Raw genomic sequence first — 24,272 nt, 5'->3', positions numbered from 1 at the left:
TGGATTAATTTGAGTTGTCTATAGATCCTAGTTATCAAGCTTTTGTCTGATTGAAAATATGCCAATATCCTTTCCATATGTGTAGGCTGTCTCTTTGCTTTGGTTATTGTCTCCTTAGCTGTACAGAAGCTTTTCAGTTTAATGAAGTCCCATTTGTTAATTTTTATTGTTTGTTGCAATTGCCATGGCAGTCTCTTCATGAAGTCTTTCCCCAGGCCAATATCTTCCAGTGTTTTTCCTATGCTTTCTTGGAGATTTTATTGTTTCATGCCTTAAATTTAAGTCCTTTATCCATCTTGAATCAATTTTTGTGAGTGGGGAAAGGTGTGGGTCCAGTGTCAGTCTTTTACATGTAGGGGATACGACATTTGTAATATTTAATCTATTTATCTCTTTCCTGCCCTGATTTTATCCTCTCCTCTGCCCCATGTTGAAGAAAAACTGGCTTTTTCTTTTCTTTTTTTTTGAGACGGAGCCTCAAGCTGTCACCCTGGTAGAGTGCCGGGCATCACAGCTCACAGCAACCTCTAACTCCTGGGCTCAAGCGATTCTCCTGCCTCTGCCTCCCAAGTAGCTAGGACTATAGGTGCCCACCACAACGCCCAGCTATTTTTGGTTGCAGCATTATTGTTGTTTGGAGGGCCCGGCTGGATTCGAACCTGCCAGCTCTGGTGTATGTGGCTGGCACCTTAGCTGCTTGAGCTACAGGCCCTAGCCAACAACTGGCTTTTTCTTCCTGTTGTATACTCTTTTGACCCTACATTAAGTGTGTTTCATACAGAGAAGGGGTAAAGAAGAAGAAAAGGAAAGTTATGGTCTCTTTTACCCCTTAATTTTAAGTTCTTCTAAGAACATAGCAGGGGGAAGGCTGGGGAACTTAGGCAGATTGGCAAGTCAGACCGAGATCAGCACTTTTAATTTTATGTGTTTAATTTAATATCAAACACAAAGGAAACATACTCATTGTGCAGGGAGTACTATATTCCGGCCCTATCTCAACTGTAGGAACCAGGCACAATCTGGTGTCTAGGGATGCTCATAGGAAGACAGAGCATCTGGTACCTTCTGACCCATCATGTCATAAAGCTCCCCATTTGGTGCTGGACCACTCCAAGAGAAGACCAAAAAGAACAGGAACAATCAAAGAGATCCAGGATGTTTTTTGTATTTCACTCACTCCTCTCATTTGTCAAGGGGCTCTAATTACCAAAGAAATGGTTCCTAGAAGAAGAGAAGTGAATCTTCAGAGAGATGCTGGGATACACCAATAAAATGGGGAGAAGCAAAAACTGACAGCAGGGGATCCACCTGTGGCTGAAATTTCTTGACCTAAATGCACGGGAAAGCCCAGGACTCTACTGTTTCTGTCCAGTAAGAAGAGTTTCCGTGTCCTGTATGACTCTTCCAACTCTAACTGCAATTCACCATCTTCTGGCTCTTTAGTCACTCTCGTCTTCATCCTCAATCTGAAACCGTTTCTTCTTTTGGATTCCTGGAGCTCTCAACTCCGGTGCTATGGGGAATGGTAGGTGTGAGGGGGAGAGAGAATATCTTATTATGCTATGGGGTAAGAAGGGTGATAGGGTTTGTCTTCAGGATTAAAGAGAAGAGAGATAGATTAGAAGACAGAGAAAGTTCCCATCAGACTCCCCACCTCCATTCCTGCCCTCATCTTCCTCCTGCTCCTCATCACTGTCCAGCAGTTGACGCTTCTTCGGTGCTGCCAGCAGCTGCTCTTCCTACCAGGAGTTTCCTCCTCTACAATGAATATAAGATACACAAAATTAGGGGGGCTTCATATTCTCAAAATACCCTATCAGGCCTCCAGACCAACATGGCTGGTTCATGGCAGGTACTTGGCAGACGAGTTGTCACACTGTTACCTTTGGAGGACGCCAGGGCCTGCTTCCCTTTTGCGGGCTAACGAGAGAGCCTTCAAGGCTTGTGCTCGGTGCCCTTCCCCACGCTCCTCACTGGGGCCTTGCTTTCCAGGGGTTTTAGGTTCTAGCTCTGGCTGCAGCTTTTTCTCCTCCTCTGGTTGACTCAATGAAGCCGCTATCTGCTGGAGCTGGGTGGGACTCAGCTTGGCTGGAATTCGCCAGAAAGTTCCTACAGGGGAAAAGAAGTGAAAATGACAGCAAAGGGAAAGGATCAGCTTCTCACTCACTAGATTTTGATATTCATTAAATAGGATTCAACACTGGTGAAGATCCACAATGGTTGTGAACTCTACTTATTTACATATTTATCCAAAATATATCCAGTGCACTCTGGGAGGCTAAGGGGGTGGATTGCTTGAGCTCAGGAATTAGAGACCAGCCTGACAAGAGCAAGATCCCAACACTATAAAAATAGCAGGTGCTTGGGGGGCACCTGTGGCTCAGTGGGTAGGGTGCTGGTCCAATGTGCCAAGGGTGGAGGGTTCAAGGCCAGCCCCGGCCAAAGGTGCAACAAACTACTCGGAGGCTGAGCAAGAGAATTGCCTAAGCCCAAGAGTTGGAGGTTGCTGTGAGCTATGACGTCACAGAACTCTACTGAGGGTGATAAAATGAGACTCTGTCTCTTGAAAAAAAAAAAAGAAAAAGCTGAGTGCTGTGGCAGGTGCCTGCAGTCCAGCACTTGGGAGGCCAAGGCAAGAGGATCTCTTGAGCCCAAGAATTTGAGGTTGTTGTGAGCTATGATGCCATGGCACTCTACCCAAGGCGACAGAGTAAACCTTTGTCTCAAAAAGAAAAAACAAATACAAGCCTGGCATGGTGGCTTATGCCTGTAATCCCAGCCCTTGGGAGGCTGAGGTGGTAGATTGCCTGAGCTCACAGATTCTAGACCAGCCAAAGCCAGAATGAGACCCATCTCTTAAAAAAAAACAGGCATTGGGCGGCTCCTGTGGCTCAAGGAGTAGGGCGCCGGTCCATATGCCGGAGGTGGCGGGTTCAAACCTAGCCCGGCCAAAATAAAAAAATAAAAAAAAAAAAAACAGGCATTGTGGGGGCGGCACCTGTGGCTCAGTCGGTAAGGCGCCGGCCCTATATACCGAGGGTGACGGGTTCAACCCGCCGAACCGCAACAAAAAAATAGCCGGGTGTTTTGGCGGGCGCCTGTAGTCCCAGCTACTTGGGAGGCAGAGGCAAAAGAATGGCTTAAGCCCAGGAGTTGAATGTTGCTGTGAGCTGTTGATGCCATGGCACTCTACGTAGGGCCATAAAGTGAAACTCTGTCTCTACAAAAAAAAAAAAACAGGCATTGTGGTGGGTGCCTGTAGTCCAACTACTCAGGAGGCTGAGGAAAGAGAATCACTTGAGCCCAAGAGTTTGAGGTTGCTGTGAGCCATGGTGACACGGCACTCTACCAAGGGTGACAAAGTGAGACTCTGTCCCCCCCCCCCAAAAAAACACAAAAACAAAAACTATATTTTAGAAAGAGAAATCTAGAGGCAGTCTGAAAAATGGATTCAGGAGAAGGAAAGATTGGGAGAGGAAGAGAGGAAGACTAGCAGAACAGCCTCCACAGGAGTCTGGTCAGAGACAAGACACGTGGCAATGAGGAGAGGTGGAAACTACAGCGAGGAAGACCGATGGCAACAAGGACCGAGAGAGCAACAGAAGGACTGGATTGGCAACTAGAGTGAGCAGGAGTATTTTGAAACAGGACAAAGTGCCTGGCCGACAATACAACTGGGTCTATAACCTGCTCAGAGCAGGGGGCCGAATCCGAGCTTGCACAACAGCAGCTGAAACTGTTTGTTTTCCATTGCTTCCTCGTTTTCCTCTATCAGCGGCACCAGTGGAACTGCCTGAGAGCAGCCTAGGACAGGGTCGATAGCCACACAGTGAGTTGTGAAGACAGAATTAGTCCTTCATCCCTTGACCAGCTTCCAAAGGCCTCCAATATTCCAGTTCTCCTAAAATCATCAACTGTCCACTCACCATCCTCTTCCCGATCATTTGCTGCTCGAACCAGGCAATTCTGGAGCCACAGGAGAGGAGCAGAAAAGCCTAAGGGAAGTAGAAACTTACAATTGGCCCCTGCTCCTAGCCCTCCTCCTGAGATTACTCTCCCAAACGAAGTCCTCACCTTCCTGATGCAAGCTTTGACTGAGGATCTTAGTTGAAAATTCAGGTGTGCCAACATGACTTCAGTACTATTGACTTGTTTCTGCTTCCGAGCCCTCCCCTGTCTCTTCATCCTCTTCACTCTCTTCCTCTGGCAGGTTTTCCTCTTCTAGATCATCCTGGAAAAACCTTTCAGGGACTCCTCTCCACTGGGCTAAAAATCATTGTGGGTGGGGTTAGAGAAGAATGAAAAATGAGGCAACATGAGAAACTTAAAGAATACTCTGGTTCCTGAACACCCCACTGGAGGGACCTCATCTGAATAGTGTTAGGCAGGAAGGATCTGGGTGGGGTACTCTTAAGGAACACACCAAAGGGAGTGGGCTCGAGCTATCAGAGGCAGGCTAAATTGTTACCAAGCTGGAGGGTGCCAACTTCTTCGCCGTTTCTTGTAGAAGCTCCCCGCCTCTCAGACACCAGCCCCAGAGCCAGTAGTTTATCCACTATTCGGGCCCGTGAGCGTTTGGCTGTGATAGTCTTCATGATGTTGCCCAGAACATCTATAAAGGAGGGGTGTGTGAATATCCAAGAGCAACAGGAGAAAGGGATTAGTAAAAGAAATGAGTGGTCTCTGTAAAGAGGCTAGCTTAATTCACCCCCAAATGATACAAATATATTAAGTGGAAGGGGGATTATCTTTGCCTGGGAATAAGAGGCAGGGGAAAAGAAACCAATAGTTTAGTGCTCATCTGAGAGGACCCCTGAGCTTCTAATTTCACTTACCATCTGAGTCCTGGAACTCCTCAAAAAGCCTCTGCAGCTCCAGCTCTTGATCTTCCGTCCACAGTACAATATGGGTTCCTTTCCTGTTTAGGGAAGTGTCAGTAGAAGAGGCACCCCAGGGAGTGAACAGAGATTCTACTTCCCAAATCCCTCTAGAGCATGCATCTCTCTACCTTTTGAAGTTCTTTGACGCGTGTCAGCAAGTCCCAGCCGTACCAGATGGTAGATGATCTGCTTGCGTGTTCGAGAAGCAGAATTCAGGTGTGCCAAGATGACTTCCACCACATCCTGACCTGCAGTAGAGAAGTGAGGCAGTAAAGAAGAGCCCTGGAGCTCATAAACTCTTGAGATTTTAAGGCTTCACACCTTCCACATCCTTATGGGCGAGGTTACAGTTCCCGAAGATGAGCCTCCCTCTCTGGGCTCCAGGTAGGGGCTCTGCGACTGGCAGGGCCTGAATGAGAAAGGGGAAGGTGAGCATTTTAGTTGTTGACACAAAAAGAAAAGATACAAGGCCCTTGTTGATCAGTTCTGAAAGGAAAGGGCAAGACAGGTAACTCAAAGGAGCCAACTAGTAGAGCCTATGGAGCGCTTCCTTCCACTTAAGAATGCAAAAGTCAGCAGGGTGCGATGGCTCAGGCTTGTAAACCCAGCACTCTTGGAGGCTGAGGTGGGCAGATCGCCTGAGCTCGAGTTCAAGACCAGCTCTGAGCTAGAGCAAGACCCTATCTCTAAAAATAGCCAGTGTTGTGACGGGCGCCTGTAGGCCCAGCTACATGAGAGACTGAGGCAAGAGAATCTCTTGAGCCCAAGAGTTTGAGGGTTGCTGTAAGCTATGATGCCACGACACTCTACTGAGGGTGACAAAGTAGACTCTGTCTCAGAAAAGAAAAAGAACGCAAAAGTCAAACTGAGAGAATTTCTAGGTTGAGCCCTATAGAACCTGACACTCCAGGGACTGAGAGTATTATGGCAAAAGAAGTGCAAAAAGGGGAGGAGCTGAGATACTGAAGGAAAAGAGGATGAACATTTCTATAAATCCTAAGTGTCCTAGTACATCTTGGGAGAGGCCACCCCACTCCCAGTAGTAAACACCTCCATGAAGGCTGGTGAAGGAAAAGGAAAATGGGATAGGACTTAGGCTCAAGTCCCTGTTCTTCTCTTGGACAACCTTAGGTAAAGCATTTCACTTCCTGGACCTGTTTTCTTACCTATAATAGGGAAAGAAAAAGTAGACTAAATGATCTGCAGGCTCTTACAGCTTTGATACCCTGCAACTCTGCACCACCCCCACCATCCATCCCTTGCCCCATCCCCAAGCTCACCCTCCATCCAGGGAGCCATAGCCTCAGTCATCTCTCGAACCACTGCAGTGTTCTTCCAGAACAGCAGCTCCACAAAGGCTTTTGGGTTTGACTGCGGCAATGCAAAGAACTTGCCAGGATGTACTTGGCAAAAGTCACTAGCTCCTATTGGAGAGGGAGGCTGTTATGAGGACTCTGGCCCAATGTATACATAAACCTCATGCTCTAGGTATTTTCTCTGTACCTGCCCCAGCAGCCTCCTCCTCATTCAGGCTCTCTTCTCTCCTTCCCATGCAGCCCCCTCAGCCTGCCTGCCCACCTCCTTGCCACTTCCTCATCTGCTTAGCCCTTGACAGCTCTAGCATCCTTTGTGTCCTAAAGATTGTTCACTTTCATATCCTTCTAGCCCCATTCCTTGCTATCCCCTCACTTGGTAGGCTCCAGCAGCAGGGTCACTAAATAGTCTATTGAAAGGCAGAAAACTGAAAGTTGAAAAAGTAAGGCCTCCATCTGAGGTCATGGCCAGCCGGTGCAGCATCTTGGACAATGCAGTGGTTAGTGTGAGCGCTATTCCGCCGGTAGCTCCGCAGCAGCAGCATGTAGGCTCGGACCACGGTGGAGCACGCAAAACTACACCAAAACAGGACAGGCAGTCAGCATGAGACAGACACCTGCATCCTCGTGGTGGCACAGCCACCACCTTACCACCAACTTAGTCTTCTCAGCTCACACCGTTTTAGGTAGTCCAGAAATTAAATTCTTTCTCCGACACTTGGACCACTTGCAACTCCTCCTCTTCCTCCTCCTCTTCCTCTTCTTCCTCTGCCCTCTTTCCTCTGGCCCCTCCTGCCCTGTAGAACAGAGTGAGGATTACCAGTGCTGGAGGAGAGCTGGAAGGAGACAGAAGTGAAGCAATGGACACTCACGGGGAAGTGGGGCAGAGAGGATCTGTCTCAGCAACTGGATCTCTTCTTCTGGGGAAATGTCTTGAGAACCGAACACATCTCTTTCTGGCCATACCTCCCTGTAGCACAGACAAAAAAATGTTGTTTTTTTTTTTTTTTAATTTTTTTATTGCAGTTTGGCCGGGGCTTGAACTCACCACCTCAGTATATGGGGCCAGCTCCCCACTCACTGAGCCACAGGCACCACCCAGTTTTTGTTTTTTTTCTTTTTTTAATGAGACAGAGTCTCATTTTGTTGCCCCCAGTAAGTGCTGTGGCATCACAGCTCACAGCAACCTCAAACTCTTGGGCTCAAGTGATTCTCTTGCCTCAGCCTCCTGAGTAGCTGGGACTATAAGCACCTGCCACGAAGCTGGCTATTTTAGAGATGAGGTCTCACTCTAGCTCAGAGCTGGTCTGAACTCATGAGCTCAGGCAATCCACCTGCCTCGGCTTCCAAGTGCTGGGATTACAGGTGTGAGCCACCAATACCTGGGCCAGAAAAAGGGCTTTAACCAGAAAAATCTGGACTTATAATTTTTTTTTTTTTTTTTTTGGAGACAGAGTCTCACTTGGTCACCCTTGTAGAGTGCTATGGCGTCACAGCTCACACCAACCTCAAACTCTTGGACTTAAGCGATTCTTTTGCCTCAGCCTCCCAAGCAGCTGGGATTACAGGGGCCCACCACAACACCAGCTATGTCTTTTGTTGCTACTGTTGTCATTGTCCATTTAGCAGGCCTGGCCCGGTTTAAATTCTCCTCGGTGTATGTGGCTAGCACCCTAACCACTGAGCTATGGGCGCTGAACCCTGACTTACATTTGAAGTGGGAGAAGAATTTGGATTTATTTCACTTGTCAGCCAGAACAGAATGCAAACTATTGCTTCAGAAATAAGACAAATACTCTAGGAAAAATTTTCCTTGTAAACCAAATGCAGTAAAAACCCACTAAGAAGTTGGGTGCAGTGGTGCACATCTATAATCCTAGCCCTTTAAGGAGCCACAGTGGGAAGATCACTATGGCCAGGGTTTGAGATTGGCCTAGGTAATACACAAAGCTCTGTTTCTATCAAAAATTTAAAAACTTAGCCAGGCATAGGGGCATGCACCTTATAGTCCTAGGGAAGCTGAGGCAGGAGTATTGCTTGAACCCAGGAGATCACGATTATAGTGTGCTATGATGGCATCTCCCCACTCCACCCTGGGTGACAGAGTAAGACTCTGTCTCAAAAGAAAAAGAACAAAATGCAGGGCTGGACATGGTGGCTCACACCTGTAATCCTACCAGGCAGCTGAGGTGGGTGGAATGCTTAAGTGCAAGAGTTTGAGACCAGTCTGGCAAGATAAAGACTCCATCTCTAAAACTAGCTGGATATTGTAGTGGGTGCCTGTAATGCCAGCTACTTGGGAGGCTGAGGCAAGAGGATTGCTTAAGCCCAAGAGTTGAGATTGGTGTGAGCTGTGATACTCCATGGCACTCTACCAAGGGTGAAAGAGTGAGACTCTGCCTCAAACAAAAAAGAACAAAATGCAAACAATAGAAATGCTTGTCAAGTTGAGGAGAAAATGCTCATATTCACATAATGGTATTCTAAAGCCATTAGCAATATCAGAAATATATCTGATAAGAAATGATTACCACAAAAAATTAAGAAATACTATAATAAGCATGGGTAGTCTGCCTCTGGAAGAACACTCATCAAAATGCTAATGAAGTTGGTAGGATGCAGTGGCTCACGTCTGTAATCCTAGCACTCTAGGAGGCTGAGATGGGCGGATTGCCTGAGCTCAGGAGTTCGAGACCAACCTGAGCAAGAGTGAACCCTATCTCTATTAAAAAAATGGAAAAATTAGGGCGGCGCCTGTGGCTCAGTGAGTAGGGCGCCAGCCCCATATGCTGAGGGTGGCGGGTTCAAACCAGCCCCGGCCAAACTGCAACCAAAAAATAGCCGGGCGTTGTGGCGGGTGCCTGTAGTCCCAGCTGCTCGGGAGGCTGAGGCAAGAGAATCGCGTAAGCCCAAGAGTTAAGAGGTTGCTGTGAGCCGTGTGATGCCACGGCACTCTACCTGAGGGCGGTACAGTGAGACTCTGTCTCTACAAAAATAAATAAATAAATAAATAAAAAATAGAAAAATTAGCTGGGCATTGTGGCAGGTGCCTGTAGTTCTAGCTACTTGGGAGGCTGAGACATGAGGATCGCTTGCTATGATCTATGATGATGCCATGGCACTCTACTCAGGTTAAGACTTTGTCTCAGGGCGGCGCCTGTGGCCTCAGTGAGTAGGGCGCCGGCCCCATATGCCGAGGGTGGCGGGTTCAAACCCAGCCGGCCAAACTGCAACAAAAAAATAGCCGGGCGTTGTGGCGTGCGCCTGTAGTCCCAGCTGCTCGGGAGGCTGAGGCAAGAGAATCACGTAAGCCCAAGAGTTAGAGGTTGCTGTGAGCCGCGTGACGCCACAGCACTCTACCCGAGGGCGGTACAGTGAGACTGTCTCTACAAAAAAAAAAAAAGACTTTGTCTCAAAAAAAAAAAAAAAAAAGTTAATGGCTATGTAGATGTTGGGGGTGGGGGGTGGGGGAGAGATGGCCGCTGCAGCGGGTAGTCTGGTGGGAAGGGGTGTGACATCAGCCTAGCACCCCTGCAGCACCACGTCCTCTATATCAAGTGCATCATGGACATGCGTGGCCAGCCAGGTGGCTCTCTACACCTTCGGCCATCAGGCCAATGAGGGGGAGAAGACTGATGTGGAAGGAACCTTGTTTGTTTATACAAGTGTCTATTTATGGAATTTGGTTTTATGAAAAGGAAGAATGCCAAAGAATTGCAGAGCTTATGAAAAACCTAACCTAGTATGAGCAGTTGAAAGCCCACAGGGAGCTGGAGCAGGACTCTGCCCAGTGATCCTCAATTCAGGAGAGGGCACAGAAGTAGATATCCTGCAAATGCTCACCAAGGCCAAGTGAATACACAATTGTAAAACCTATTCTGAGCCAAAAAAGATAGCCATCTGTGACAACCCCAATCTCATCAAACCAATTCCAGTGAACCCAGTGAAACCCAGAAACAGTGCATACCTCGGCTCAGCCAGATCTTAGACCCTAAGCCCCAGCACTTAACAGCTCTGTTTGGGAAGCAGGACAGAGCTGTGTGTCAGGAAGCTGTGGCGTCTACTGTCCCTCCAGCAGCAGCAGCAAGAGAAGCTTCCAGTTAGGCAAGGGGTTGTATGCTCCCTGTCTTATGAGGAACCTAAGGAGACACTCACCCCCCATTGAGAAGCAGTTGTGCCCAGCCATCAGAAGCTCATGGTCAGGAGTTCAGACCTGTACCCATTGGCAGAGCTGCCTGAACAGCAGCCCTGTGAAAACTGCAGTATCCATTCTTCGGGGGAAGTTTTTACTGGACCTGTACAGCCAGGGTCTCCCCCTAACATTAGGACTTCTCATGGTGCACAAAATGTTTCTAGAACTTAGAACCTGTTAGAGAACTCCAGAATTCCCCAGGGGCAGCAAACTGCAGCTGAGCTCCCACTTCTGCCACCTCTGTGGCTTCAGGAAAGGGCCTGGCTCAGCCACCACTGGTCTATTTCAATAGCTCCCTTCCACCTCAGACACTAGGACTTCAGGCTCCTGGGAAGGAACAGGCTACACTCCCCACACGACCACTCCCGCTCCCTGGCGGTCAGAATAGTAGTTCTGAGTGATCTCCCCTCAAGAATTGCTGCAGAAGCCCCAGGCAGTGCAGAAGGAGAAGCAGCTGCATGTGTAAAGCCGCCAGCCCTGGCAGCTAAGTTTCCTGTGGTTGCTTAGACCTAGAACAGGGCAACCCTTGGAATTCTGGATCCAGGACATCCAGCACAGAAAAGCAGACTCCTCTTTTCCAGGTTGGCTCACCTCAGCACATCCCTGCTATAGCAGCTCCCTCTCGCAATCTACCTGCACCTCAGCAAAGGATCAGGAGTGCAGGCTCTTGCCTACAGGAGGCCCAGAAGCACCTGTGGCCTCCAGCAGCCTCCTCCAGAGCCTGCAGCCTCTGTGGCTTCATCTCCAGGAAGCACTGCTGTACCTCGTCCAGAACGATAACAACTTCTTCTTCTTTTTTTTTTTGCAGTTTTTGGCCGGGGCTGGGTTTGAACCCGTCACCTCCGATATATGGGGCCGACACCCTACTCCTTTGAGCCACAGGCACCACCCAGCGACAACTTCTTTTTTTTTTTTTTTTGTAGAGACAGAGTCTCACATACCGCCCTCAGGTAGAGTGCCGTGGCATCACACGGCTCACAGCAACCTCTAACTCTTGAGCTTACGCGATCTCTTGCCTCAGCCTCCCGAGCAGCTGGGACTACAGGCGCCTGCCACAACGCCCGGCTATTTTTTTTTTTTTGTTGCAATTTGGCCGGGGCTGGGTTTGAACCCGCCACCCTCGGCATATGGGGCCGGCACTCTACTCACTGAGCCACAGGCGCCACCCAACAACTTCTTAAATATAATCTACCAAGCCTATCTCTTCAGCATGACACAAGCAGCCATGAAAAAGACTATGTGAAAACAAATCCTTTTACAACTGATTTTCAAGTTCCTTCTAGAACTCCAACACAAGGTTCCTTCTTTGTCAAGTGGTGTTACCCTCAATGTTTCTACATTTTTAAAAAAGTATGTGTAACATGAAGTAAAATGTTTTAGACTTTTTATATATATATAAAGTTAATGATGGTTCTCCTCACCTAACAGAATTACAGTAAGCTCTCACTTAACATTATCAACGGGTTCTTAGAAATTACAGCTTTTTTTTTTTTTTGTAGAGACAGAGTCTCACTGTACCGCCCTCAGGTAGAGTGCCGTGTTGTCACACGGCTCACAGCAACCTCTTAACTCTTGGGCTTACGCGATTCTCTTGCCTCAGCCTCCCGAGTAGCTGGGACTACAGGCGCCCACCACAATGCCCGGCGATTTTTTGGTTGCAGTTTGGCCGGGGCTGGGTCTGAACCCGCCACCCTCGGCATATGGGGCTGGCGCCCTACTCACTGAGCCACAGGCGCCGCCCAGAAATTACAGCTTTAAATGAAACAAAATACAGCAAGTCCGCTAATAAATTCATTTAGTTCAACATCTCCTTGTAACATTATGAGGAAAAAAACTGGTTTCATTACATATTGTTTCACTTAGTCACAGAGTCCAAGAACCTATTGGACATTAAATGAGGATTGACTATACTTTCATTTTTCTTCTCAATTAACTGTGTTTTCTGGTATTTTTCAGAAGTATCAGAAACCAACAAAACAAAAAACAAACACAAAACTCCAACAAACCAATCAATACTCCCCAGGAGTCTGTGCTTAGTACCAAGTCCCAAAGAGAAAGCCTATGATGGGCCTTCTCTCTTCTGAGACTGACAACTCTGTTCCACACTGACGGCTCCCCAGGCCCTCGAAGCCAAGGAGGATGGATGAGCAGACCTTACTTACCGGGCAGACCTCAGGAGGGTCAGGGCCTCCAGTGTCTGGCCCGCTAGGAGGCAGTCTTGGATCCGTACCATGGCTTCTGCCCGCTGCTCCTCCACTGGCACCTCTGAGGCCGCATCAAAGGGAACCATGGAGACTGTGCTGAGCTCAGGAGCCTAGGGATAGATAAGACTATGGCAGCGGTGCTGAGAAAACCAGATTGTCTGCCCAGAGTGCTATCCTTGAGAAAGATCAGATTTCCATATCCACCTACCTGGGCATAGCACTGTAGTTGTTCAGCCATGGCTGGCCACATAGCCTCCAGTTCTCTTGAGTTACAGAGGACATTACCAGAAGCAGTGGCCTGGTCAAGAACTTTCTTCTTCTTCCTTTTCTTTCGTTTGCTCTATGAGGAAAGAACTGTATTAGGACAGCAAGAAAGCTAAGGAGGCCTTTTCCTCATCAATGTCTTCTCTATTAAAAAACTAGTAAATTGGCTCAGTGCCTCTGGCTCAAGCGGCTAAGGCACCAGCCACATACACCTGAACCGGCGGGTTCGAATCCAGCCCAGGGCTGCCAAACAACAATGACGGCTGCAACCAAAAAAATAGCCGGGTGTTGTGGTGGGCGCCTGTGGTCCCAGCTACTTGGGAGGCTGAGGCAGGTGAATCACTTAAGCCCAGGAGTTGGAGATTGCTGTGAGCTGTGATGCCACAGCACTCTACCCAGGGCGACAGCTTGAGGCTCTGTCTCAAAAAAAAAAAAAGAATTAAAAAAAAAACCTAATAAATTAGCTGGACATTCAGAGTGTTCATTATGTGCTACTCATTGGCAATGGAAAGCGATAATGGAAAGTACATTTCATGGCCTGTAAGGAGCTTGTACTCGAGTGAGTAAGACAGGTAAACAAACCAGTAATTACATTACAGTGCAGATAAGTGTACATTTCCTGCAGGAAGCCACAGCTAAAGTAGAGCAAAAAATTTCAGAAAATAGGGTGGCGCCTGTGGCTCAGTGAGTAGGGCGCCGGTCCCATATGCCGGAGGTGGCGGGTTCAAACCCAGCCCCGGCCAAAAAAAAAAAAAAAAAAAATTTTCAGAAAATATTTTTTTTGATGCCACGGCACAATGCAGCACCTGACCCATTTCTAGGAGTCAGAGAAGGATTTCCAAAAGCAGTGCTGTCTTAAGAAGTCCACAGAATGAACAGAGGCTGAAGACCAAATAAGATACATGAAAAGGCTTTGGAAAATACAAAGAACTATGTAAATGAAGCTTATAGTATTTTTCTCCTGAAAAGCAGAAAAGTAAGTCAATACCTGAACTTTTTTTTTTTTGTAGAGACAGAGTCTCACTGTACCACCCTCGGGTAGAGTGCCGTGGCGTCACACGGCTCACAGCAACCTCTAACTCTTGGGCTTACGCGATTCTCTTGCCTCAGCCTCCTGAGCAGCTGGGACTACAGGCGCCCGCCACAACGCCCGGCTATTTTTTTATTGCAGTTTGGCCAGGGCTGGGTTTGAACCCGCCACCCTCGGCATATGGGGCCGGCGCCCTACTCACTGAGCCACAGGCGCCGCCCAATACCTGAACTTTTTGTGTTTGTTCTGAAACAGGGTCTCATTCTATCACCCAGGCTAGAGTATAATGACATCAATGCCGCTCACTGTAGCCTCCAACTACTAGGCTCAAGTGATCCTCCTCCCTCAGCCTACTGAGTATCTGGGACTATAGATATCGGCCACCAAACCCAGCTACTTTATTTACTTATTTTTTTTCTGAGCCACTCTTCTAGGAAACTTTATTTTTTGTAGACCCAGGGTCTTATGGTATTGCTCAGCCTCACCTCTGGCCTCAGCCCCACAAAGTGCTGGGATTCCAGGGTAAGCCTATAGTTCAAAGAATTTATAATCAAACACACCAAAGTTAACAGCATAAACTTTGGAATCCAATTGATCTGAATTTGAGCATTGATGCTAGAAATTCACTAACAAGACTTTGGACAAGGCTTGGTGCCGATAGCTCAGTGAGTAGGGCGCCAGCCCCATACACCAAGGCTGGTGGGTTCGAGCCTGACCCAGGCCTGCTAAACAACAATGACAACTGCAACCAAGAAAAAAAAATAGCTGGGCATTGTTGTGGGCACCTGGAGTCCCAACTACTCAGGAGGCTGAGGCAAGAGAATCGCTTAAGCCCAAGAGTTTGAGGTTCCTGTGAGCTGTGATGCCACAGTACTCTACTGAGGGCAACACAGTGAGAGTCTGTCTCAAAAAAAAAAAGTTTGGTGCCTATTGCACAGTGGTTATGGCGCCAGCCACATACACAGAGGCTGGTGGGTTTACCCTGGGCAGGCCAGCTAAACAATGACAATTGCAACAAAAAATAGCCGGGCGTTGTGGCGGGTACCTATAGTCCCAGCTACTTGGGAAGCTAAGGCAAGAGACTCACTTGAGCCCAAGAGTTTGTGGTTGCTGTGAGCTGCGACACTACAGCACTTTATGGAAGGCGACATAATGAAACTCTGCCTCAAAAAAATAAATAAATACTTAGTGTGTGTCACACTTTATGGGGGCAAGACATGATTGCAAGAGGGACTTTACCTAATGATTGTAATCAGTGTAACTGGCTTATTGTACCCTCAATGAATCCCCAACAATAAAAAATAAATAAATAAATAAATAAATAAAGACTTTGGACAAGTTTAATAATTTTTTGTATAAACTCTATTGTATTATAAGCATTATATGAAAACCTTAGCACATGGGCGGCACCTGTGGCTCAGTGAGCAGGGCGCCGGCCCCATATACCGAGGGTGGCGGGTTCAAACCCGGCCCCGGCCAAACGGCAACAAAAAAATAGCCGGGCGTTGTGGCGGGCACCTGTAGTCCCAGCTACTCGGGAGGCTGAGGCAAGAGAATTGCCTAGGCCCAGGAGTTGGAGGTTGCTCTGAGCTGTGTGACGCCACGGCACTCTACCGAGGGCGATAATGTGAGACTCTGTCTCTACAAAAAAAAAAAAAAAGAAAACCTTAGCACAGGGCAGCTCCTGTGGCTCAGTGGGTAGGGCACTGGTTCCATATACTAAGGGTGGAGGGTTTGAACCCGTCCCCGCCCAAACTGCAACAAAAAATAGCCAGGCGTTGTGGCAGGCACCTATAGTCCCAACTATAGGTGGAGGCTGAGGCAGGAGACTTGCCTAAGCCCAGGAGTTGGAGGTTGATGTGAAGTGTGACGCCACAGCCCTCTACCAAGGGCAATAAAGTGAGACTCTGTCTATTAAAAAAAAAACAAAGAAAAAAAAAACCTTAGCACAGTGTCTGACCTACTGTGATTGCACCTATTACTACATCTTACCATATGGCCTTGAGTATAAAATAGCTCACAGCAACCTAGAACTCCTGGGCTCAAGTGACCCTTCTACCTCAGCCTCAGCCTCCTGAATAGCTGGGACTACAGGTGTGCACCACCCCTCCCCCAGGTATTTTTAAATATTTTGTAGTGACAAGGTCTCACTTTGTTGCTCAGGCTGGTCTCGAATTCCTAGCCTCAAGTGATCCTCCTACCTCAGTCTCTCAAAATGCTGGGATTACAAGTATGAGCCACCACACCCAACCTTGAATTTATTCCAGTAGTAACAAACACTAGATCCCAGACCACTTTTCTTTCTTTCTTTTTTTTTTTTGAGACAAAGCCTTAAGCTGTCACCCTGGATAGAGTGCTGTGACATCACAGCTCACAGCAACCTCCAGCTCCTGGGCTCAAGCGATTCTCCTGCCTCCACCTCCCAAGTAGCTGAGACTACAGGCTCCCACCACAACACCTGGCTATTTTTTTTTGGTTGCAGCCATCACTGTTTGGCAGGCCCGGGCTGGATTCAAACCCGCCAGCTCAGGTGTAGGTGGCTGGCACCTTAGCTGCTTGAGCCACAGGTGCGGAACCTCTTTCTTTTTTTTTTCTTTTGAGACAGAGTCTTACTTGGTCATCCTTGGTAGAGTGCTGTGACATCATAGCTCACAGCAACCTCAAACTCTTGGGCTCATGGAAAATGATTCCCTTGTCTCAGCCTTCTGAGTAGTTGGGATTACAGGCACCCATCACAATGCCCAGCTATTTTTAGAGATGGGGGTCTCGCTCTGGCTCAGGCTGGTCTCAAACCTATGAGCTCAGGCAGTCTACCTGCCTTGGCCTCCAAAGTGCTGAGATTACTGGTATGAGCGACTGCACCCAGCCCACCATCTAACTTTCAATTTAAAGTTCTTTCCATCTTTAGTAAATTCTAAAGCATGATGGCTAAATTCTTTTTTTTTTTTGCAGTTTTTGGCTGGGACTGGGTTTGAAGCCGCCACCTTCAGCATATGGGGCCGGCACCCTACTCCTTTGAGCCACAGGCGCCGCCCGATGGCTAAATTCTAAAATTATAACTCCTCCCCAGAGTCTATATTCTTGGCATTTAGTAGGTATTCAATATGTTTCCTGAATGAATTAAGACATTTACATTAGATCAGGGATTAATCTAACGGAAGATGAAAATTATGGCAGACTCACACTGGCAACACCAAGAAACCTGTTTGCCCTCTTAGTTCAGGGCAGTTCTAAAGGATCGGCTGAAGATGAAATTCTAGGAGAAAGAGCTGTCTGTCCTTCACTCTGTCTCAGCTCCTTCTACATCCTGGGGCTGCCCAGTACCTGCACTATCAGGTTCCCACGGCTGCGACAGAAGCGTTCCAACATCTTAAGGAAGAGGTGGGTGGTTTCCACCAGGTCACAAAGGAAAGACCGAGGCTGACATCTCTCATCAAACTTTCGGAACAGGGCCAGGAATAGCTCTCGGTACTCCATCACATAGAAAATGTTGTCTAGAAATGGGGAAGAGAAGAGAATGGAAAGACTAGTCTGGAAGGCTCGGGAAAGGGTAGTTAGATAGAGGTGGGACTGAGAAAAATGAGATTCCAATTGAGAGGTGGGGCAGGCTGGGGTCAGGGCCAGGCGAGGGCCTCACTCTTGATGATTCGGCTACTCTCCCTCACAGCCTCATCTGGAGACATGTCCATCTCATTTACTGTGGCCAGCAGCTCCTGATAGGCCTTTAGAGCCAGATGCATCCTGTGATCCAGGTAAAGAAGTAAAATGGAAGACAACTTAGGGCACTGGCTCACAGAAACAGCAATACCCTCCTGCCCCCCAAAAATGTGCCACCAGAAACAGGATTTCCTATCCAGTCCTTGCTCCCCAGCCTGCCTATCTCAACCCTGAATCAGGGAAAAGGTACCACCTAGAATTCAGGTATTCAGATTCCCAGCTTGGTCAAGACGCTCATTCCAACCCCAATAACCATCCCACTCACCGGCGTGCCCAGGAGGCAGCCTCCTTGCGGTCAGTTAGCATCATCTCATAGTATTTGGTCAGGTTCTGCTCAATGAAGTGGAAGGTACGCACACTGAGGGTCTCAGAGACCAGGGGTGGTTGGAAAGAGGCTGCTCGGTTGAAGGCCATGAAGAAAGCCAAGGCCCACATGTAGTAGGTTTCATCATGCTGCTGAGCTTTCTCCCGAAGTAAGTGATCCTAACAGCCAAAAAAAAAAGACCACCACCATGATTTCAGGGCTTCCAGCTTCTTCCTGTCTGTGACAATGGGGTGGCCCCTGGACACCACTCTAATAATACTCTAGGATCCATAATTTCCAACTTTCTCTTGTTCTTCCCTTCCTCATCCTCTGGGGCATGTTCTCCAGAGCCTCTTATCATGCCAATAATTCACTTCCCCTCCTGGCATCTTAAATATCTCTAGGGTCCTTATACCCTCCCCTATCTACCAGTCCACATCCAGGGTCAGCCTCCCGCTGAACTCCCACCCACCACTGGCCCCATCCCCTCTCTGGTCCCATTCCACCCCTGATCACCTCTATATCCTTCCTCAGCTCTCACCTTTACTGATCCCATGAGCCGGTTATAACAGTTCTCTAGGAACTCAGAGCAGAAGTCTCTGAGGAAGAGCCTCACATTGAGGGCAGAACGGCGCTGAACAGACAGTTCCCGGGCAGCCTGGCGACGTTTAGGTACCCTCCGGGGCTGCTTTCCCAAGTCTGAACTGTAGTTTTGAAGCTGGGGGTATGGGTAGGGGTTACAATTACTCCTAATCACCACTTTCCCTTGATAGCTCTTGTCAATTTTCTCAGAATAAACTCTTAGAAGGTTCTCTCCTCTGGTACTAAGGGAAGATATAGGTAAAGACAGTGTGGCTCTGTTTCTGCCACCATCATCCACTTCCTAAGCCCAAGAACAGAGAAACTTTAACTCCAGAGATGATTATCCTTCTCAGACCCTGCAACTCCACAATGTTCCTACCCCCAATGTGAGAATACTCACATTGTGAAGCCCTTTGTGAAAGATGAGGTCCCTCTCTCCAATGGATTTCAACCCCTGGACAATATAGGAGCCCCCAAATCGAGAATGTCTATAGGGGAAAAAAAAGATTCAAGGTGATTCTTCAATTTTCTGGAAGCTTTATCTCTATTCTTTTTAACACATCAGAGTGAGTTAAAACTATAAAATGTCACCCAGTCACCCACCTTAGAATTTGCCCCAAACCCTCACAATCCACAATGTAGGAACAAGAACACAGATAGAGCAGCTCTCTGCCACTCACCTGTTGCCTCGCTGAAGGGCTCGGTTCTTCTTTTCTGCCATCTCTCTCTGGCGTAACACCTCAAGTTCTGCCACATCTGTGCTACGCTCCTGAGCTAAACGTCCCTGCCCCACTCTTGCCAGCTGCTCAGGATTCTAGATTTGAAATGAGAAGGGCAGGTCACCAGGACAGTCATTCCTTATCCTGAGCTCACTCCTACTAGGGATGGAAAGAGAGAACAAAGCAGAACTATTCACGGGACCCTGTACCGTAGTTCTCCCTCACTTGAGTGGGATGCACCCAAGACTTTTCATGGAAGCCTAAACTGTGGATGGTACCAAACTCTATATATACATATGAAGTTTTCTTATTCTGACAACCGACATGGCTATTAAGTGACTAATGGGGGGTGTAGAGTATACAACACAGTACACTGGACAAAGGGATGATTTATAACACAGGTGGGACAGAGTGGGATGACATGAGATTTCATCACACTATTCAGAATGCTGTGCAATTTTAAACTTATGAATTATTAATTTCTGGAATTTTCCATTTAATATTTTTGGACCACAGATAACCAAATCTCCAGAAAGTGAAACTATAGATAAGGGGCGGCACTATAGCACTCAAGCCCCAAATAATTCAGGGGCTTGAGTGGACCAGGGTCTCACCTGATCACGAAACATGAGGGAGATAATCTCAAGCACGTGGAGGCTCCACTGCTGCTCAGCAGGTGAGCTGGCCAGGAAAAGCAGCAGGTCATCCAGGCCACTGAGGTGAATCGCCCAGAGAAGCTGGTCATGGATACTGGCATCATCGTCAATCTTCTGAGCAGTGAGAGGCGAGGGCAGAAAGGGAGCTCACTCAGTTCCCCTGTCCTGCCTTGACGTTCCTCAATACAACACATTCCTTGACCAAGATTCTTCTCCCAGACTTGTCAGAGGACAGAAAAGCCTAATAAGAACAGCTCAACCTAACCAAGCCAAGAACTTGACTGCTCAACACCCTCACCTTCTCCTGATCAAGGTCAGCTGGGACATGGAGAATATTTCTGACCAGAAGTAGGATCCGCTCAATCAGCAAGTTGTCTTCCTCCTGCCGTTCTTCCCAGCCCTAGTCAGGAAAAGAGTCAGAAGAGATGGAAGGTAGGCAGCATCTACTTTGGCTAGAGGACCAAAGCACAGAAGAGAATCTGAATTAAAAAGAAGGAATTCAGGCAGTCCTGAGTAGCCAGAGACTATGGACAGGATATTATCTCCAAGAACTGGGATTGTATCTCAGCATCTCCCCTGTGCAGAAGAGGTAAAAAGTGCTAGCCAGACATGGTGGCTCACACCTGCAGTCCTAGAGTTCAGGAGTTTAAGACCAGCCTGAGCAAGAGCAAGATGTCATCTCTATAAAAAATAGAAAACTTAGCTAGGCATGGTGCTGACTGCCTCTAATCCCAGCTACCCAGAAGGCTGAGGCAAGAGGGTAGCCCAAGAGTTTGAGGTTGCAGTGAACTATGATGATGCCACTATAGTCTAGCCCAGGCGACAGCGCAAGACTATCTCAAAAAAATTAAACAAAAAAAAACTTTAAAAAAAAAAAACTGCTGTTTCATGGGATCTTATACAGTGAAGACTCACTCACCAGTTGCAGCAGCTCATACAAGGTTTCACTGAGGACTCCAAATGCCTTCTCACTGGCAAAGGCCTGATAAATGGGGGAACAGATCTTAAGTAGTACTCACCTGCTTCTCTCCCACTGCCTCAAATTCAGTCCCAGGAACACTGAAGGAAAAGCCTCACCTCTTTGTATGCCTGCAGGTAAGTTAGCACCTGCAGAAAATGGTGCCAGAAGGTAGGCTCCTTAGGCACAGTGCCAAAACAGAGTAAGGCTGGTTGTGTCAAGTTCACCATCAGTCTGGGGAGACAATGATGGAGCCAAAAGTCTTTAAGTTCTCTCACCAAATACAGACACCAAAAGCTGACATATGGTAAAAGTTGAAAAACTGGAGTGTTGACCTGATAACAGCATCAAATAGAGGCTTGTCCTGGCGGTGCTGGGTAAGGATGGGCAGGAGGTCACTCTGCAGAATCTGGGCGGCCCCCAGCTGCTGCCGTACATCCCGTGTCTCATCCTCATGCCTCAAGTAACGGATCAAATCCTTCACACTCTCTTCAAAGACAGAGCAGAATAACTAATGGAAACCTGGAAGAAGTTCCACCCAGGCCTATGTGCTTTTCACATCCAAGGGCTGAGAAATTCAACAGACCTCCTCAATTCAAGCATGTTTTTACCTATTTTCTCAAAAAGGTACTTACCTAAGCAATCTGGTTCCTTGTGGTAAGTGTCTCCCTCCAAGTACCCCAGGGCACTGCATGTGGCTAGAAGTTCACAATTCATCATGTACAAGTCCACATACCAGTGGGCCAGCCAAGAGACATCAGGAAGGTGGAGACAGAAATGGCGAGGCCTGCAGAGACAGGGAAAGATAACAAATGGAAAGTCTTCTCCCTGAAAAGGAGAAAGTAACAGAATATTCTGAACAAGATCCTTAAGTGACTGACTTTTGTCAGAAACCAAAGTACTATTCCCATTCCCAGGGAACATTAGAAGTTACAGCTTCTGGCTGGGCACACATAGGTCAGTGGTTAGGGCACCAGCCACATGCTCCAGGGCTCATAGGTTCAAATCCGGCACAGGCCTGCTAAACAAACAAAAAAATAGCTGGGCATTGTGGTGGTGCCTGTAGTCCCAGCTACTAGGGAGGCTGAGGCAAGAGAATTGCTTGACCCCAAGAGTTTGAGGTTGTTGTGAGCTATGATTCCACAGCACTCTACCAAGGGTGACAAGATGAGACTGTCTCAAAAAAAAAAGAAGTAGTAGTAGTTATGGCTTCCATCTGATCAAATTCAAACAGGCTCCAGCCTGCAAATTAAGTACCTGCCCCATACTCTCACCTGGGTCTGAAACTGTAGAGACAGTCTGTTTCACAGTTAAGATAACCTAGTTGTTGCAGTTGTCATTGTTGTTTTAGCTGGCCCAGGCCAGGTTTGAACCTGCCAGCCTTGGTGTATGTGGCTGGTGCCCTACCCACTGAGCTTTGGGCACCACCTGACTTTACTTCTTTTATGTTTACATAGATGGAGCTGGAACATATTCTTCTTTTTTTTTTTTTAACTTTTTTTTAAAATTTTTATTTATTTATTTATTTGTGGGTTTTGGCCAGGACTGGGTTTGAACCCGCCACCTCTGGCATATGGGACTGGTGCCCTACCCCTTTGAGCCACAGGCCCCGCCGGAACATATTCTTCTTAATAAAGTATCTCAAGAATGGAAGAAAAAGCATCCAATGTACTCAGTACTATTATGAAATCAATACATAATCACCCACTTTCATACGAATGATAAAACACAACTATCCCCAGGCTCGGTGCCTGTAGCTCAAGCAGCTAAGGCGCCAGCCACATACACCAGAGCTGGCGGGTTCGAATCCAGCCCAGGGCCTGCCAAACAGCAATGACAACTATAACCAAAAAATAGTCAGGCGTTGTGGGCAGGTGCCTATACTCCCAGCTACATGGGAGGCTGAGGCAAGAGAATCCCTTAAGCCCAGGATTTGGAAGTTGCTGTGAGCTGTGATGCCATAACACTCTACCCAGGGTGACAGCTTGAGGCTCTGTCTCAAAAAAAACAAACAAACAACACAACACAACACAACACAACTATCCCAGATTGAAGGAAGAGGAGCGTGAGGGGAGGGGAGAGGAGGGGAAAGGGGTGGCTGGGTGGAGGGAGGATAATAGGTGGGACCTGACCTAATGTGCATATTGCAAGGGTACATGCCAAATTTATTAAGAGTAGAGTATAAATGTCTTAACACAACAATTAAGTAAGTGAGGTGAAGGCTATGTTTTCTTTTTTTTGAGACAGAGCCTCAAGCTGTCCCTGGGTAGAGTGCTGTGGCATTACAGCTCACAGGGCTCAAGCAATTCTACTGCCTAGCTCCTGGGCTCAAGCAATTCTACTGCCTCAGCCTCCCAAGTAGCTGGGACTACAGGCGCCTGCCACAACGCCTGGCTATTTTTTGGTTGCAGCAGTCATTGCTGTTTGGCGGGCCCGGGCTGGATTCGAACCCACCAGCTCAGGTGTATGTGGCTGGTGCCTCAGCGGCTTGAGCCACAGGCGCCGAGCCAAGTGTTAACCAGTTTGATGTAAGCATTGCAAATTGTATATAAAATCAGCACATTGTACCCCATAAATGCAGTGATGTTTACAGTTATGATTTAATAAAAAAAAAAGCTGAATTTCTTCTTTGGGGGGAAAAAAAGTTTGTTTCAGAGCTTTGAAGAGACCTTAACAGACAGCAGGGGTGTGGCATGAGCTCTCAGATCCAGTTCTCATCAGACATTTCAAGGAAATCTAGAAAGCAACTCATAGACAAGGAGAAAAAAAAAAAAGCTCTGGAAGCAACTTCACAGCTCCTTCTATTATCAACTTGTACCCTTTATAATTCCCCATAAATACCTCCAGCCTCTTCTGCTCGGGGTGGGCACTTTCCCTTTCTGGTGCTGCACCAGCTTTCCTCTCTCTCTCTCTCTGGGAAAATGAAGTTTTTACTTTGATCCTAATCTTTCTGTTGTGAATTCCTTCTCCAGCCCATATACAAAGTAACACCCTAACAGTACATGATCTAACCTCAACTACATCCTTTTCTTTAAGGTACATAATCAAATCATTACAAAAAATTCATTATGCTATCCTTATTTTTCTCATTTTACTTCAGATTGATGGAAATATCACAGACTAGTATTATTCCTCTGGCACTTAAGAATCACTGATTTGCCTGTAGTCCCAGCTCCTTGGGAGGCTGAGGCAAGAGAATCGCTTAAGCCCAAGAGTTTGAGGTCACTGTGAGCTGTGACACCACGGCACTCTACGCAGGGCGACAGCTTGAAACTCTGTCTCAAAAGAAAAAAAAAAGAATCACTGAGTCAGGCTGGGTGTGGTGTTACTAGCACTCTGAGAGGCTGAGGTGGGAGGATCTTTTGAGTTCATGAGTTTAAGATCAGCCTGAGCAAGAGTGAGACCCCATCTCTACCAAAAATAGAAAAATTAGCTGAGCATACTGGTGGGCAC

The 24,272-nt window shown here is 47.5% G+C and overlaps 1 protein-coding gene and 1 pseudogene across 1 annotated transcript; one reads left to right on the top strand and one right to left on the bottom strand.

The window, feature by feature from the left end:
- Positions 1-822: 822 nt before the first annotated feature.
- Positions 823-21,604, bottom strand: TIMELESS (timeless circadian regulator). The gene is given in 37 exon segments (XM_053556014.1): positions 823-1,513; positions 1,655-1,758; positions 1,884-2,109; positions 2,270-2,278; positions 3,673-3,804; positions 3,927-3,995; positions 4,075-4,236; positions 4,239-4,266; positions 4,469-4,513; positions 4,515-4,612; positions 4,836-4,913; positions 5,009-5,128; positions 5,202-5,226; positions 5,228-5,289; positions 6,161-6,277; positions 6,280-6,304; positions 6,570-6,613; positions 6,616-6,651; positions 6,654-6,769; positions 6,872-6,887; positions 6,890-6,964; positions 6,967-6,990; positions 7,066-7,163; positions 12,548-12,699; positions 12,798-12,929; positions 17,208-17,377; positions 17,521-17,624; positions 17,866-18,083; positions 18,446-18,622; positions 18,887-18,974; positions 19,167-19,300; positions 19,820-19,975; positions 20,160-20,261; positions 20,781-20,843; positions 20,939-21,053; positions 21,155-21,308; positions 21,455-21,604. Coding segments are annotated over 37 exon segments (3,633 nt in total). The 5' UTR covers positions 21,540-21,604; the 3' UTR covers positions 823-1,439.
- On the top strand, positions 9,669-11,772 carry LOC128561569 (mRNA-decapping enzyme 1B-like; annotated as a pseudogene).
- Positions 21,605-24,272: the final 2,668 nt, after the last annotated feature.

The sequence above is a fragment of the Nycticebus coucang genome, chromosome 12 (genome assembly GCF_027406575.1).
Source record: "Nycticebus coucang isolate mNycCou1 chromosome 12, mNycCou1.pri, whole genome shotgun sequence".
Classification (NCBI taxonomy): domain Eukaryota; kingdom Metazoa; phylum Chordata; class Mammalia; order Primates; family Lorisidae; genus Nycticebus; species Nycticebus coucang.
Note: the sequence above shows the minus strand (reverse complement) of the source record. Positions and strands in the feature narration are given on the sequence as shown.